This window comes from Ammospiza caudacuta, chromosome 6, assembly GCF_027887145.1.
Source record: "Ammospiza caudacuta isolate bAmmCau1 chromosome 6, bAmmCau1.pri, whole genome shotgun sequence".
Taxonomy (NCBI): Eukaryota; Metazoa; Chordata; class Aves; order Passeriformes; family Passerellidae; genus Ammospiza; species Ammospiza caudacuta.
In genome coordinates this window covers 13730175-13744093 of record NC_080598.1, presented here as the reverse complement: position 1 = coordinate 13744093, position 13919 = coordinate 13730175, and the positions used below count along the sequence as shown (strand labels likewise).

General features: G+C 58.6%; 2 protein-coding genes across 2 annotated transcripts; one reads left to right on the top strand and one right to left on the bottom strand.

Annotated features, from left to right (window-relative positions):
* Positions 1-604: 604 nt before the first annotated feature.
* Positions 605-5860, top strand: TCIRG1 (T cell immune regulator 1, ATPase H+ transporting V0 subunit a3). The gene is made up of 19 exons (XM_058807995.1): positions 605-962; positions 1214-1292; positions 1381-1610; positions 1699-1793; positions 1962-2088; positions 2168-2250; positions 2371-2464; positions 2535-2747; positions 3209-3359; positions 3436-3575; positions 3810-3967; positions 4045-4135; positions 4216-4334; positions 4511-4724; positions 4826-4930; positions 5004-5114; positions 5201-5321; positions 5406-5577; positions 5669-5860. The coding sequence occupies exons 1-19, from the start codon at positions 846-848 to the stop codon at positions 5748-5750; spliced, it is 2502 nt and encodes an 833-aa protein (XP_058663978.1). The 5' UTR covers positions 605-845; the 3' UTR covers positions 5751-5860.
* A 62-nt stretch (positions 5861-5922) lies between these two features.
* TBX10 (T-box transcription factor 10) lies at positions 5923-7605 on the bottom strand. Its single transcript, XM_058806865.1, has 8 exons — positions 7551-7605; positions 7161-7344; positions 6986-7087; positions 6748-6919; positions 6504-6659; positions 6369-6436; positions 6201-6289; positions 5923-6146 (listed from the first exon to the last, which is right to left on the bottom strand). Exons 1-8 carry the CDS (start codon positions 7603-7605, stop codon positions 5923-5925), a joined length of 1050 nt encoding a protein of 349 aa, XP_058662848.1.
* Between the last annotated feature and the right edge of the window lie 6314 nt (positions 7606-13919).

Below are 13919 nucleotides of genomic sequence, written 5' to 3'. Positions count from 1 at the left end.
GTTGTGCAATGGAGAGCCAGAGCGTGACGAGAAGGCCGATTGCGCCTTGCAGGATGCAGGCAGTGATAGTTCACCCCCTTAGTGACATGCAGACTGGGCAGTAGCACCCCAAACCTCTTCTCTCCAGGGATGTCAGTCTGGCCCCAGCAAGCACCCTGGCTCCGGCACAAATGGGGGTTGTTTGGAGTAATTACTGACAGTCCGGTCTCACACCGGTGCGGGGGTCCTGCTGATTCTCGCGGGCGGTTTTCCGGCTCCGGGAAATGTTTCCCATTTCCGTCCTCCTCGGGGGATGTTGCGGGGGTCCTGTCCCCGAGGGGCCCCTCCCCAGGCGGTGCGCTGTGTTCCGGGGAACGGGTTTGCCGGGGGGCGGCGGGGCCGGGCCGGCCGGTCCCTCCCCGGGGCCGGGCTCTTCCTGGGGAAGAGGAAGTGCTGGATCCCGGCCGAGCCCGGCGCGGGGGGGCACAGCCGGGTGGCTCCGGAGAGGGTCCGGCCCGGGGCGGTCCCGGGGCGGGGAATGCGCCGGCCCTGACTCAGAGGCAGCTGAATGGGGCAGGGGAAGGGGGGGTTTCGAAAGTACTTTGCCAGCCGGGTGCCGGGCACAGCCGCGTGTGCCTGAGCGGGCCGGCTTCCCACGGTCGCAGCCCGGTTCCGTCTCCGCAGCCGCCGAGACAGCGAGGCGACCTCTGCCCTGTTGTTCCCCTTTCCCGCCCTCACGCCTGAGGAAGCTCTCAGTGTCCCATCCTCATCCCACCCCATTCCCTCCTGTTCCGTTCTGTCCCATCCCCAGGTGTGTGCGCTGACGCCTCCGCAGCCCGGGCCGGACCGGGCGTCTCGGGGGTGCCATGGGGTCCCTGTTCCGCAGCGAGGAGGTTTGCTTGGCCCAGCTCTTCCTGCAGTCGGCTTCTGCCTACAGCTGCATCAGCGAGCTGGGGGAGCGCGGGCTGCTGGAGTTCAGAGACGTGAGTAGGGCTGGGGGCGTCTTGGGGTGTCTGGGGTGCAGGGCGTTCGGCTGAGTGGGCCTGGGTGCTCTGGGTTTAGGGTGCTCTGTGTGCAGAGGGTTTGGTCTGCTCTGGTTTGGGGTGCGTCTTCTAGGGTGCCGTGGGAACAGGGAAGTTGGTCAGGCTGGGTTTGGTGCCTGGGCTGCTTGTTCCCCCGGGGTGCTGAACCCCCCAGTGCAGTGTGGGGCCATGCCTTGACTGTACCTCCGCAGCTGAACCCCAAAGTGAGCCCCTTCCAGCGGCGCTTCGTGGGCGAGGTGCGGCGCTGCGAGGAGATGGAGAAAACCTTCAGTGAGTGCCGCGGCCTGACTTTGGGGGGGCTTCTCAGGGGACCGCCCGGCTCGGCCCCTCAGTGAGACCGTGTCCCCCCGTTCTCCAGCCTTCCTGCAGCAGGAGCTGCGCGCCGCGGGGCGGGTGCCGGGGCCGTGTCCCGAGAGCCCGCGGGCGCCGGCGGCGCGGGAAGCGCTGCGGGTGCAGGAGCAGTCGGAGCAGCTGGCGCAGGAGCTGCGGGAGGTCAGCCGGAACCACGCGTCCCTGCGCGGCCGCCTGCGGGACCTGCGGCAGTGCCTGCACGTCCTGCGCGAGGGACAGCGCTTCACCAGCCAGCCGGTGGGTCCGGGGGTCCCCGCCCGCCTGGGGGTGCTGCCTCGTGCCTCAGGTTCCCCCGGGCTCATCCCTCTGCTCCGCATCGCCGCAGGCCCCCCTGGGCACCCCGCCGCGGCCGCCGGCGCTCTCGGAGCGTGAGCCCATCCTCGACCCCTCCGTGCACCAGCACCTCGAGCGCAAGATCAGGTGAGAGGGGGAACGCTGTGGGGCGGGGGTGGAGAGGGGCTCTGGGGCAGTGGTGTGGCCGTGGGGCAGCTGGGAAACTGCGGGATACGGCTTGGAGATGACCTTTGGGGCAGCGGTGCAGCCACAGGGCGGTTTGCCTATCCCAGCACTCCTGCTGTGTCTCTGCAGCTTTGTGGCCGGCGTCATCCACCCGTGGCGAGTGACGGCCTTCGAGCGGCTACTGTGGCGCGCCTGCCGCGGGTACCTGGTGGCCTCCTTCGTGGAGATGCCCGAGCCAATGGAGGACCCGGCCACGGTGAGGCAGCACCTGGGGGCGGGCTGGCACGGCTGTGGGGGCTGGGACACCAGAGTGACATGGATTGTGCTGTCCCCAGGGCGAGAGCATCACCTGGGTCATCTTCCTCATCTCCTACTGGGGCGAGCAGATTGGGCAGAAGATCCGCAAGATCTCGGACTGGTGAGTGGCCGTGTATTCTCCATAGGGAGGTTTATTTAGTAACACCCACTCTGGACCCTGCTGTGGGCCCGGGCTGGGCAGCCCTGACACCCCTGACACGGCGATGTCCCTCTGTCCCAGCTTCCACTGCCAGGTGTATACGTACCCGGAGAGCGAGGCCAGCAGGACGGAGGCCATTACCAGGCTGCATGGGCAGATCCAGGAGCTCAGCGTGGTGAGCTGGGTGCCATGAGGGGATGTGGGGGCCACGCTTGGATTGCCATCCCTGACACAGGTGCCCGCAGACGCTGGAGGAGACGGAGAAGTACCTGGCGGAGGTGCTGGACAGGGTGGCGCAGGTGCTGCCCACCTGGCGCGTGCAGGTGCAGAAGATGAAGGCCATCTACCTCGTCCTCAACCAGTGCAGCTTCGATGTCACCAAGAAGTGCCTCATCGCCGAGGTCTGGTGCCCCGTGCGGGACCTCACCCAAGTGCAGGAAGCCCTGCGCCAGGGATCTGTGAGTGGCTCTGTGTCCCCATGTCCTTGCATCAGGGATTGTTCAGTCTATCCATGTTCTTGTTCTGGGGTTGCTCAGTTGTCCTTGTGTCAGGGGTTGCTCTGTGTTCCCATGTCCTTGTGCCTGGGTTTCTTGGTGTCCCACGTTTTCATGTCAGGGGTTTGTTGGTGTCCCCATGTCCTCATGCCAGGGCTTGTTCTGTGTCTCCATGTCCTTTTTGTGGGGTTGCTCAGTGTCCCCATGTCTTCATGCCAGACGTTGCTTGGTGTCCCCATGTCCCCTCATCATGATGGAGCATGTGCCAGGCTCAGGGGGATTGTGGGGTGGGTGCCAAGACCAAGCTCCGGGTGCTGGTGCCAGGAAGGGGGGTGTTGTGGGCTGGGTGCCAGGGGCAGGCTCCACATGCGGGGCAGGGGAGTGCCAGGGGTGCCAGGATCAAGTTCTGGGTGCTGTTCCCGCAGTACCAGAGCGGCTCCAGCGTGGAGTGCTTCGTGCAGCGCGTCCCCACCTCGGAGAGCCCCCCCACCCTCATCCGCACCAACAAGTTCACTGCCGGCTTCCAGAGCATCGTGGACGCCTACGGGGTGGCCAGTTACCAGGAGGTGAACCCCGGTAAGGCCAGCTGGCACCCCCTGAGCCCAGGGCTGAGAGGGGACGCCTCGTGTAACGCAGTCCCTGTGTCCCACAGCACCCTACGCCATCATCACCTTCCCCTTCATCTTCGCCATCATGTTTGGGGACGTGGGGCACGGGCTGCTCATGTTCCTCTTTGCGCTCTGGATGGTGCTGTACGAGGACAGCCCCCGCCTGCGGCAGGGCACCAACGAGGTGGGGGCACCAGGGAGGGGTGGCATGCAGTTACAGACATGGGATGGCGTGGGGGAGTGGAGCGGGGTTGGAGGTGTGGGACATGGTTGGGGACGTGGGATGGGATGGGATGATACAGGATGGGGCTGGTGGCTCGGAACAGGGTCAGTATGGGTCAGGGTGGTGCTGTGGGAAGGGAGTGGTGTGGGGCAGGGGAGGTAGTGTGGGACATGGGAGCTGTGTTTGCCCCCCTAGATCTGGCTGATGTTCTTTGAGGGGCGCTACCTCATCTTGCTCATGGGCGCCTTCTCCATCTACACTGGGTTCATCTACAACGAGTGCTTCAGCAAAGCCACTGCCATCTTCCCCTCTGCCTGGAGCGTGGCCACCATGGCCAACCACTCCTCCTGGAGGTGGGGTCCCACCCCCGTGCCCCCTGCCTGGGTCCCCCTCTCCCTGCTTGCACTGACATCCCTTGCTCTGCCCCCAGCCCTGCGTACCTCGCCACCCACCCCTCGCTCACCCTGGACCCCAATGTCACCGGTGTCTTCCAAGGGCCATATCCATTTGGGATCGACCCAGTGAGTGTCCCATGGGGATGACAGCGAGGTGGGACCCTCTGTGGGGTGGTGCAGAGTCTCACCCACCTTGTTTGTGACAGATCTGGAGCTTGGCCACCAACCACCTCAACTTCCTCAACTCCTTCAAGATGAAGATGTCAGTGGTGCTGGGCATCGTGCACATGGGCTTCGGCGTCGTGCTGGGGGTCTTCAATCACGTGTGAGTCCCTGGTCTGCACCCATGGCCTCTGGTCATGCCAAGGGGGCTGGGATTGGACTCACCTGGGTGGGATGGGGTGGCAGCTGGGGTCCTGTACCCCTGCACCTCAGTGAGTGCCAAGGATGTGCATGGGTGGGAAGGGACAGGCTGAGCACGGCCAATGTCCTCCCACCCAGGCACTTCCAGCAGCGGCACCGGCTGGTCTTGGAGTTCCTCCCAGAGATGATTTTCCTCCTGGCTCTTTTTGGCTACCTGGTCTTCCTCGTCTTCTACAAGTGGATCAAGTTCAGTGCTGCTGAGTCCATGGTGGCCCCCAGCATCCTCATCCACTTCATCGACATGTTCCTCTTCACCTCCAATGCCGAGAACCTCCCGCTCTACCCGGGGCAGGTACCACCCACTGCCCTGGCAGACACCTACTCCCTACCCTGACTGGGAGAGCAGGAATCAGGAGTGGGGGTAGACCCCAAAATGCTGTCCTTGTGCCCCAGGTGCCAGTGCAGATGGTGCTGGTGGTGCTGGCGCTGGCGTCGGTGCCCGTCCTGCTCCTGGGGACGCCGCTGTACCAGTGGTGCCGGCAGGGTGCCCGGAGGAAGGTAAGGCCGGGGGCCATGGGGGGCTCCGTGGGGGTCACAAGGAAGTCTCACTGTGGGTGCTGTCCTGGTGCAGCCGCTGGCCACGGGGGAACAGGAGCCGCTGCTGGAGGGGCAGAAGGCTGGGAACTCTGTCAATGCCACCACGGAGGACGTGGAGAGCGGAGGGCACAGCCCTGACGCCAAGGTGAGGGGCATCCAGGCGGGCTTTGGTGGTGGGATGAGGGTGTCTATGCTCCCAGCTGATGTCCCATGTCCCCTCCCTCCATGCAGCACTTGGACTTTGCCGAAATCTTCATGCATCAGGCGATCCACACCATTGAGTACTGCCTGGGCTGCGTCTCCAACACCGCGTCCTACCTGCGGCTCTGGGCGCTCAGCCTGGCACACGCCCGTGAGTCCCCTTGGTACCCCCTGTCCCACTCAGAGCCAGGCAGACCCTCACTCCCCCCTCCTGCTCTTGTCCCTCCTTTCCCAGAGCTCTCGGAGGTCCTGTGGACCATGGTGATGCGGAATGGCTTCGTGGGGCTGAGCTACGTGGGCGGCGTGGTGCTGGTGCCCGTCTTCGCCGCCTTCGCCGTGCTGACTGTGGCCATCCTGCTGGTGATGGAGGGGCTCTCTGCCTTCCTCCACGCCCTGCGCCTGCACTGGTGAGCCCCCAAAGCTGATGGGTTCCTGGGTGGGTCTGGGGGGGACGTGACAGGCCCCCCAGAGCACTCCTCAACCCCCTCTCCTTGCCAGGGTGGAGTTCCAGAATAAATTCTACGTGGGTGCCGGGTACAAGCTGTGCCCCTTCGCCTTTGCCCCGGACACCTGGGAATAGCCGTGCCAAGGGGATTCCAGGGGCTTTGAACATCGGCTGTGCCCCAAATTCCCCCCCACTGGACCCCTGGAGTCTCCTTGGTGGTGAATAAAGTCATCCCTGTGCCTCCCCCCAGCTCTGCGTTGCCATTGCTTGGGTAGGAGGTGCAGGGGGTGCTTGGGGGTGCCCCCCGTCACTGCTGGCCGTAGCCAAAGGCTGGGGCTGCGGTGGGGCCGTAGGTGCTGAGCTGGGGGAAGGCGGGCAGGGGGTAGGGCAGGGTGCGGGGTTTGGCTCCCACACAGACACCAGGGGGGCAGGTGAGGGGCTGGAAGGTGGGGGCAGGGAGCTCGGGGAAACTGGGGGGTACTGCTGGCGGTTGGGGGGCAGCAGCCAGAGCCCCGTGGCTGCGTGGAGCCCCTGCAGGGGGGAGAGGCAGCAGCAGGGGCTCAGTCCCCCCTGCAGCCCCCCTACCTTTCTCCTGCTTCTCGGGCCCCGGGGGTAGCGGGGTGGCCCGGGCACGGGGCATTGCCCCCAGCAGGGACCCTGCCGGCACCCCACACCTGCAAGAGACGTGGGGTGGGGGCTCAGGGAGGTGACATCCTCACCATGGTGGGGGGACAATGTCCAGGCGTGCCTTACCATGGCTCGGGGTCGCCGTCCCGAAATCCCTTGGCAAAGGGGTTGCTGGCGATCTTCAGCTGGGTGATCTGCGGAGGGGAGCGGGGTCAGGGAATCCCTGGGAGGGGCCCCAGTTTCCGTCTGGCTGGTGCTCACCCGGTGGTTCTGGTAGGCTGTCACTGCCATGAACTGGGTCTCGGGGAAGCTGAAGGACTTGAAGTTCTGGTGGGCGAAGCGCTCGCTGTCGCGCCGTGGGTCCACAAAGACGACGTGGAAGCGGGGCTGGTAGCGGTGCATGGAGTTGAGGATGATCTGGGGTGGGAAAGAGGAGGTGGCAGGAGCCCCCCAGGCAGGGATGCATTGTGTGTCCCCACCACCTAGCCCACAGCAGGGTCCTCACATGGCCGTTGTCGTCCAGGAGGTTGTTGGTCAGCTTGAGCTTGTCGAAGGACACGATCTGCCGCATCCACTGGGCGCCCTTGGCAGGGGAGTCGGGGTGGAAGTGGACGCGGCCAGGAGCCGCCGGCTCGGCCCGGCCCGCTGCCAGCCAGGATGAGCTGTGGAAGGCATATCTGCAGGGCAGGGAGGGGCTCAGCACCCCCAGATCTCATCCCCTGCCCCCACTGCCCCATCCCCACCTGTATCTCTTGTCATCCAGCGGGATGAAATCCATGAGCAGGACATAGTCGGCCAACGGATCCAGCCCCGAAAGCTTCACCTGAAAGGTTGGGAACATCCTCCTGCACAGGGAGGGGGGTGGGAAGGGGGTGCGCCCCCCACCTTTGCAGCCCCCCAGGCCACTCCGGTTCCCACCTGCCTGCCTTGGTGACGATCATCTCGGTGCCCAGGCGGTTGAACTCCTCCCAGAGGCTGCCCATCTCCAGCCGTGCCGCGGCGTGGCACACGTGCCGGTTCTTGCCGCCGGCCCCCGGCCCCTCGCCAGCCCACCCGAGGCCGGGGGTGCATGGAGACCCCTCAGCCGGGCCCCCCAGGAACGCTGCAGAGGGTTGAAGGGGTGTTGGTCGGGGGGAGCAAAGCCCATGCAAGGCCACCCCATCACACCCTCCCTCCATGGAGATGGTGGCAGGATCAGGGTCTCCTGTCCCCTACCACAGTGAGATTTTATCCCCGTCCCCCCACACCCCAAACCGCTGCAGAACCCCACCACTGGGTGCAGGGGCTGTTGTCGTGGGTGGGTTTTACCTGCCATGGGTGTGGTGGCAGGGCAGGCGGTGTCCATGGCTCTGTTCCCCGGCATGGTGGCGGTGGGACCCTGCCAAAGCCCCCTCCCAGCGCAGCGCCGCCTCTGCAGTGTCCCTGCAGCCTGCCGGGGGTTTTATGGCCCAGCTCGGGGATGGAGAGGCGGGGGCTGGAGCCGAGGTGGTCCTTGGGGGCTGGAGCACGGCCCCCTTGCCCAGCGTGCCTTCACGCCTTGACGTGGTGATGATGGACGGGAGGTGAGCGGTGGCACCGCTGGGAGCACCCCCAGTCCCCAAACAGGGCTTGGGATGCCCCGGGCTGGGCAGGGACATCTTTCTTGGGGTGTTCTTGTCCCTCCATATCACAGATCTGAGCGGGGGGAGGTGGGGGCTCCCCCAGGCAAAGCCCCTCTCGGTATGTGGCCGTCACCACCTGATATTGAAACCACGGTGAGGTGTTGAGGCATTGGCAAAGATCCACTGCTCCAGCAGAGCCTCTGCAGCTCTGGAGGGAGGAACGAGCTTCCCCCTCCCCATAATGCCCCCAAGGTGGGTCCAGTCTCTGCCCTGGTGCTGGGACCCCTGTGCCCCTCGTTGCAGCGACAGCAGGAGATGGATGGGGACCAGCAGGCGCCGCGGGGCTGAGGGCTCTTTGTGGGAGGTGACAGATACTGGGATGGGGCAGACAGCAGGAAAAGCAGAGGGATTGCTCCAGAGCCCCCCTACTCCCCTCCAAACTGCACTGGAGCCATGGATGCTGTCTCATAGCACACCATGGAGTGTGTCTTAGAGGGATGAGGGATGCTGAGGCTTTGGGAGAGGGTTGGGAGGAGCAGGGGATGTCCTTGTGGGGATGCTGATGGCTTTCTGTATCTGTTGGTGTTCCAGTGACAGCAGCACTGGCCAGAACTCCCTCCCTGCTCTGCACAGAGCTGGACATTTTCTCCAACTGGGACTCAGCCTTTTGTCCAGCCTTCTGTCCAGCACTTGAACATCGTAACACAGAGGGGACCCTGTGGGGCAGCCAAGGGGGCAGCCCAGGCAGCTCCTGCATTTGGGACCAGGGCCAGGACTGGTGTGAAGTGGGGAGGCACCACCTCCCCAGGTTCCCCCACATCCCCCACACGTGTCCATGCCCTGCAGGGCTGGCTCAGCCCCATCCATCTCCTGCTGTCAGCCGGGCCTGGCTGCGGGTCCGCTATCGAGCGCCAGATGAGGAGGTGTGAGAGAGGCAGGGCTGACAGCGGGCAGCAGGATGGAGGGGGCTCAGCCCTGGGCCGGATCACACCTGCCAGGGCTCATCCGCAGCTCCTGGAGCTCCTGGGTGGAACTGGGTGAGCTTTAAGGTCCTTTCCAGTCCGAGCCATTCCAGGATTCTCCAGCTGGTGAAGATGCAGGTGAGTCTCCTAAACGCCATGTTGAAGCATGTGGTACAAAACGGCTTTTCGAAATGAACTTTTTTGGTCCCAAATGGGAGCCAGAAAAAATGTCAAAAAAGGTAAGCAGTGAATCCTTCTCACGGGGAATAACTGCCCCAGACAGCAGGACAGGCTGGACAGAGCTGTGGAGGTTGTGGTGGCCACGAGGATGGAGCAGGAGAGGAGCGTTGGCACACAGTCAGATGACTCCCTGCAATGAGCCTCTGACTCAGCTGGAATGGGGAAGTGAAAGCTGCTTGGGGGGCAGTGAGGGCAGAAGAGGAATTGGCCCTGTTTCGCAGGGAGCGGTGAGCAGCCGGCACGGCGGGGTCAAGAGGGAAGTGAGAAGGCGGGAAGTGGCAATGCTCATTTCTGAACCAGGAACACGTGTGTCTGTTAGGTAAGAGTGGGCAACTCTTGAGCAGCAGTTGGCTATTTATTTTATTTATTGATTTTTATGGTTTTTTTCTTTAATTTTTAAAGCCCTGATTGAGAAAAGAGAATTTTAGCAGGTAAAGTTGTACCCTGGAAGTGTCCAAAGCTGCCTTGGCCAGAGCTTGGAGCACCCTGGTCTAGTAAAAGGTGTCCCTGCCCATGGCAGGGGATGGAACTGGATGATCTTTAAGATCCCTTCCAATCCAAACAATTCCAAGTTCCATTTGCTCTACGGAATGTATAGTATGAAAGAAAATTTATAATTGCTAAGATAAAGCAATAATTTCTTTTAATATGTCCATTACTTAATGTTTTTCCCTTCTCATGTATAATGAATAAAGGATATATTTTACAAATATAATTATGTATAATTAAAAGGTAATGTAGAAATAGAGAAGAATTTTAAAAATCTTTCAAACTCAAGTCTCCAACAAACCAGTTTGGTTTTGCTTCACTTCTGCTGACACCAGTGTGCACGTGAGCGGCATCGCTCCCTCTCTGCGGGCATCCATTCCAATGTGCCGTGGGGATCCCAGCCCTAAAACCCCAGCATGGATCCCAAGGCCTCTGGGGAAGGCTCATTCTCTTTTCAGGTGTTTCAGAGAGCCTTTGGCAGCTGCTCATGTGGGGAAGGTGTGAAAGTTAAAATCTTCCAGCTATGTTAAAGGATGGAAGAGTTCAGGTGAGACCAATGGGGCTTGAGGACTTCAGCTCCAGGACCTGTATCTTGACTCAAGCTGCCATTAACCTAAGGGTGGCACTTTAAGTGGGTTTGGGACAATTTTTTGCTGGATGGGAGCGGTCATAAATTGGATTAGGAGGGGGGTGGTTTTCCTTGAAGCTGCAACATGGATGAACTTGCAATCAGGAATGCTGGTCTCATTTTAATTGACCCAAATTGATTGGAAATCACTTCAGCAGTGTCTGTTGTCCATTTAATGCAACACTAATTAACGTGGAAAATTAAGGCATGGTGTTATTGTATTTGTTATTGTATTTTTTTGTCTCTAAATAAGAACATCTCCCTCCCTCCTGCAAAATCTCATCCCTTCCAGGGACAGGGCATGGCAATTCTCTGGCCCTGGCACAGATGTCCAAGGCCAGCTTGGACAGGGCTTGGAGCAGCCTGGGAGAGTGGAAGGTGCCCTTACTCATGGCAGGGGTGGAACAAAATCAGCTTTAGGATCCTTCCAACCCATTCCATTCCAGGATTCCATAATTCCTTGTGCTGGATTCAGGCACACCCGGCTCCTTCGATGCCACCAAACCTCCTGCTGTTGTCCAAACCTCCCTCTCCATCTCCCCTCCAGTGTGTCTCTTCCCACCCAGGCAGGGCTGACTTTCCACCCCAGCTGCAGTTTTCTGATTATTCCTGCTCCCAGGTTTCAGGACTTGAGTCATCTCAGCCCATCTCATCCTCTCTCTTTGTGGGCTTTGAATGAGTCACCACAGGTTCCCCTGATGGAGACAACAATGTGCTTGGGGGGCTTTGACTAATCTGATCTATTTAAAACATTTTTTTATGGAAAAATAGCACAGATTTCTCCACTTGCTGCCTGATGGTGAAGGGTGGCAGGGTGACACAGTCACATGGGAAATGCAGGATTTATTCAGAGCAGGCACGCTCCGGGCACAGGCTGAAGAGTCAATTTGAGCCTCAAGGGCTTAAATTCAGACTATAATCAACACCAGGAAGTGTAAAAACAATTTACAGCAGCAGAAGAGTTCCTGAAGGGTTTTCCCTTTATCCCATTTTGCAGTTGGAACACTTCTCCAAATCCTGGGCTGTCTCCCAACTCCTGAATCTTGATTTCCTACATCAATTCTTTTTAATTCCCTGCGATGCCTAGAGATCAGTTACATATTCCAAGAGATAAATTTGTAGATATATAATTATGTATTTCTAAGAAAAAATACTTTATATATATTAAGAAATTATATATAAACATTTTCTTAATATGTAAAATGAAATAAATATATTGAATTTATTTTTATACATTTGTTAGTATATAAAATAATGTAAAAATTACAAATATATGTATATATTTGTATATATGTATATATATATATATACATATGTATATATGTATATAGAAGTAGGAAATCAACCCTCAAGTTTCCATTTAACTTTCTGAAACTGATTGAACTTTATTTATTTATCAGTACAGGTCTCCTCTCAAGGAGCTGCTTCCAGAGTAACCAATTCCCAAACCATCCCAGGATTCTGTGTCACCATGTGTGGGTCTCACTGGGACATGGCACATCCTCTTGTGGGCTACCCTGAGCATGTTGATCCATCTAATTCTACTTGAGATGTCACAGCATATGAAAACTGTTCCAGCTGCGCCTGGGAGCAGAGAGGAGCCAAAATCTTCCTCCAGGTATGTTTGTATTGGGTGTAGGGAAGAAATCCTTCCCTGGGAGGGCGGTGACACAGAGGAGCCGTGGCTGTCCCTGGATCCTGGCAGTGTCCAAGGGCAGGCTGGATGGGCTGATCCTGGTGACTCCTAGTACAGCCCGTTGGAAGGTGCTCTACTGTCCTGCACAAGGATCTAATGGAATTTGAGTAGGAAAGCAGGTGCCACATTGGAGATCCTTACCCCAGGAGGGCAGGGATGAATATTCCACACCAGCCTCTCTCAGCAGGGATGAAATCTGATCCTGCTTTTTAACTGAATTCATTTCCATTCTGTGTCTCCCATCCTTCCACCAAGCAAAGGTTCGTTGAGTAAGAAAAAGCGAGGCTGAGCTTGGATTAATCAAACCATTGGAGTAGGATTTCTGACAGGGCAGATTTCCAGGTCCAGGCAGGTGGAGGCTGCCCCCGGGGAGGACTCGGCCCCCAAACCGCTCGATTTTCATTATCTGTGACAGCTCCAGCACCATCCTGGTGTCCCCTTCCCTCCAGCATCTCCTCGTGGGTGATGAAAAGCAGCTCTAAATCCTCATTACAGCACCAGGAGACCAGACACATGGTGTGTGGGACATCTGAAATGGGATGTCAGGTTCTGGGGATGAGGCTCAGCCCTTCAGCCAAGGTTTATCCAATAATGATGATTTCCAGGTTTGGATCCATTTGGCAGGAGCCTGCGGTGCTTACCCTCGGTTTACTCTCTGGTGTAACTCTGTCAAGCCATGATTAATGTTATCCACGAGAAAAATCAATGTTTATTTATTCTATCTGTCACAGAGTGGGATTTTAGGAGCTGTTGATCTCTCCCTGGTGAGCGGCAAGACAGAGCCTGAATTTATCTTTTTATCTCTAAATGAAGAATCACATCTAGAGCACAGTGAGGTGAGACAAAGCCCGGCGCTTACTCCTAGTGCTTTCACCTAGACAAGCTCTTCCTGGGACAGGGGGAGCAGGTATTTATTCCTCAAGTGCTCAGCCTGGACTGGGAACACTCAGAAAGCAAGGAAAATTTTCATTTTTCCAGCAGGTACTGGGAAAATCCTGGACTTCCATGCACGAATGGCTGGAGGAGCACTAAGAGGAAGCCTTGCAATTTCCCGATGATCTGTCCTGGTGCGGTATTTCCCTCTTTTAATGCCCCAAAAATTCCCCTTTTCCAGCGGCTCCGCCCGGGGCTCAGCGCGGCTGGCGGCGCGCTCGTGCTGCCCTCTGCGGGCGGAGCGCGGTACTGCACCCAGGGGGCTCGGGGCGGAATGCGCCTCACGGCAGTGCGCATGCGCAGTCCGGCCGTGCAGAGGTGGGGGGGGTAATCCCGGCTGTGCCTCAGTGCTGCCGCCGTGTGGGAGCGCCCGGCACTGCAGGCGCCGTCCCCGGCCTGGGGGGAAAAGGGGAAGGGGACGGGTCTGGGAGAGCGGGGGGAGGTTCCTGCGATCGAATTCGGTTCGGAAAGCACCGCAAAGCGCATCTAAACTCTTGCTTTCCGATTCTGCAGCAGAGAACGCGTCTGACTCCTCAGCCTCACGGACATTGTCAGTACTTTCCGTGGTGCTGTCCGGGATTGTCCGAGAATGGGAATGGGAACGGCTGGTGGGAGCTTGGGCAGAGCACCTGGAAACCAGGTAAAATCAGAAATGGGATTGTTCTGCCTGCTGCAGGGAGTGCATTGCTTTTCAAGGTGTTCCTCTGATCTGTGTCACAGTAGCTTCCTAAAGTTGGAGTAATTTCCTAGCAGGGAACTTGACTTGGAAGCTGCCTTCTGAACTTTTGTCCACATTTATTTTATCTCCCAAATGAAGGTGCATAGAGAAGTAGAGGTGGGGCGTTCCTAACAAAAGAACATCCCAGTCCATTGGTGGTAGAGGGCTTAAAATTAAAGTGTGAGTGGATGTGCCTTTAGGACACTTCTAATTCCTTAGTATATAAATGGAATTGAAATGAAATATCCAAATCCTGAGAAACTTGTGTGAACTCCAGAGCCTCTGCAAGTGTTTTACAGCCAGGGAGGGAGACAAGAGTCTGGAGTCTCTCCCCAAAAACTGGCTGCTGTTTGCTTCACCGGGCATAGGAATGACTGTGGATTCCCTGGGGCTGTCCGTATGGAGAAAGG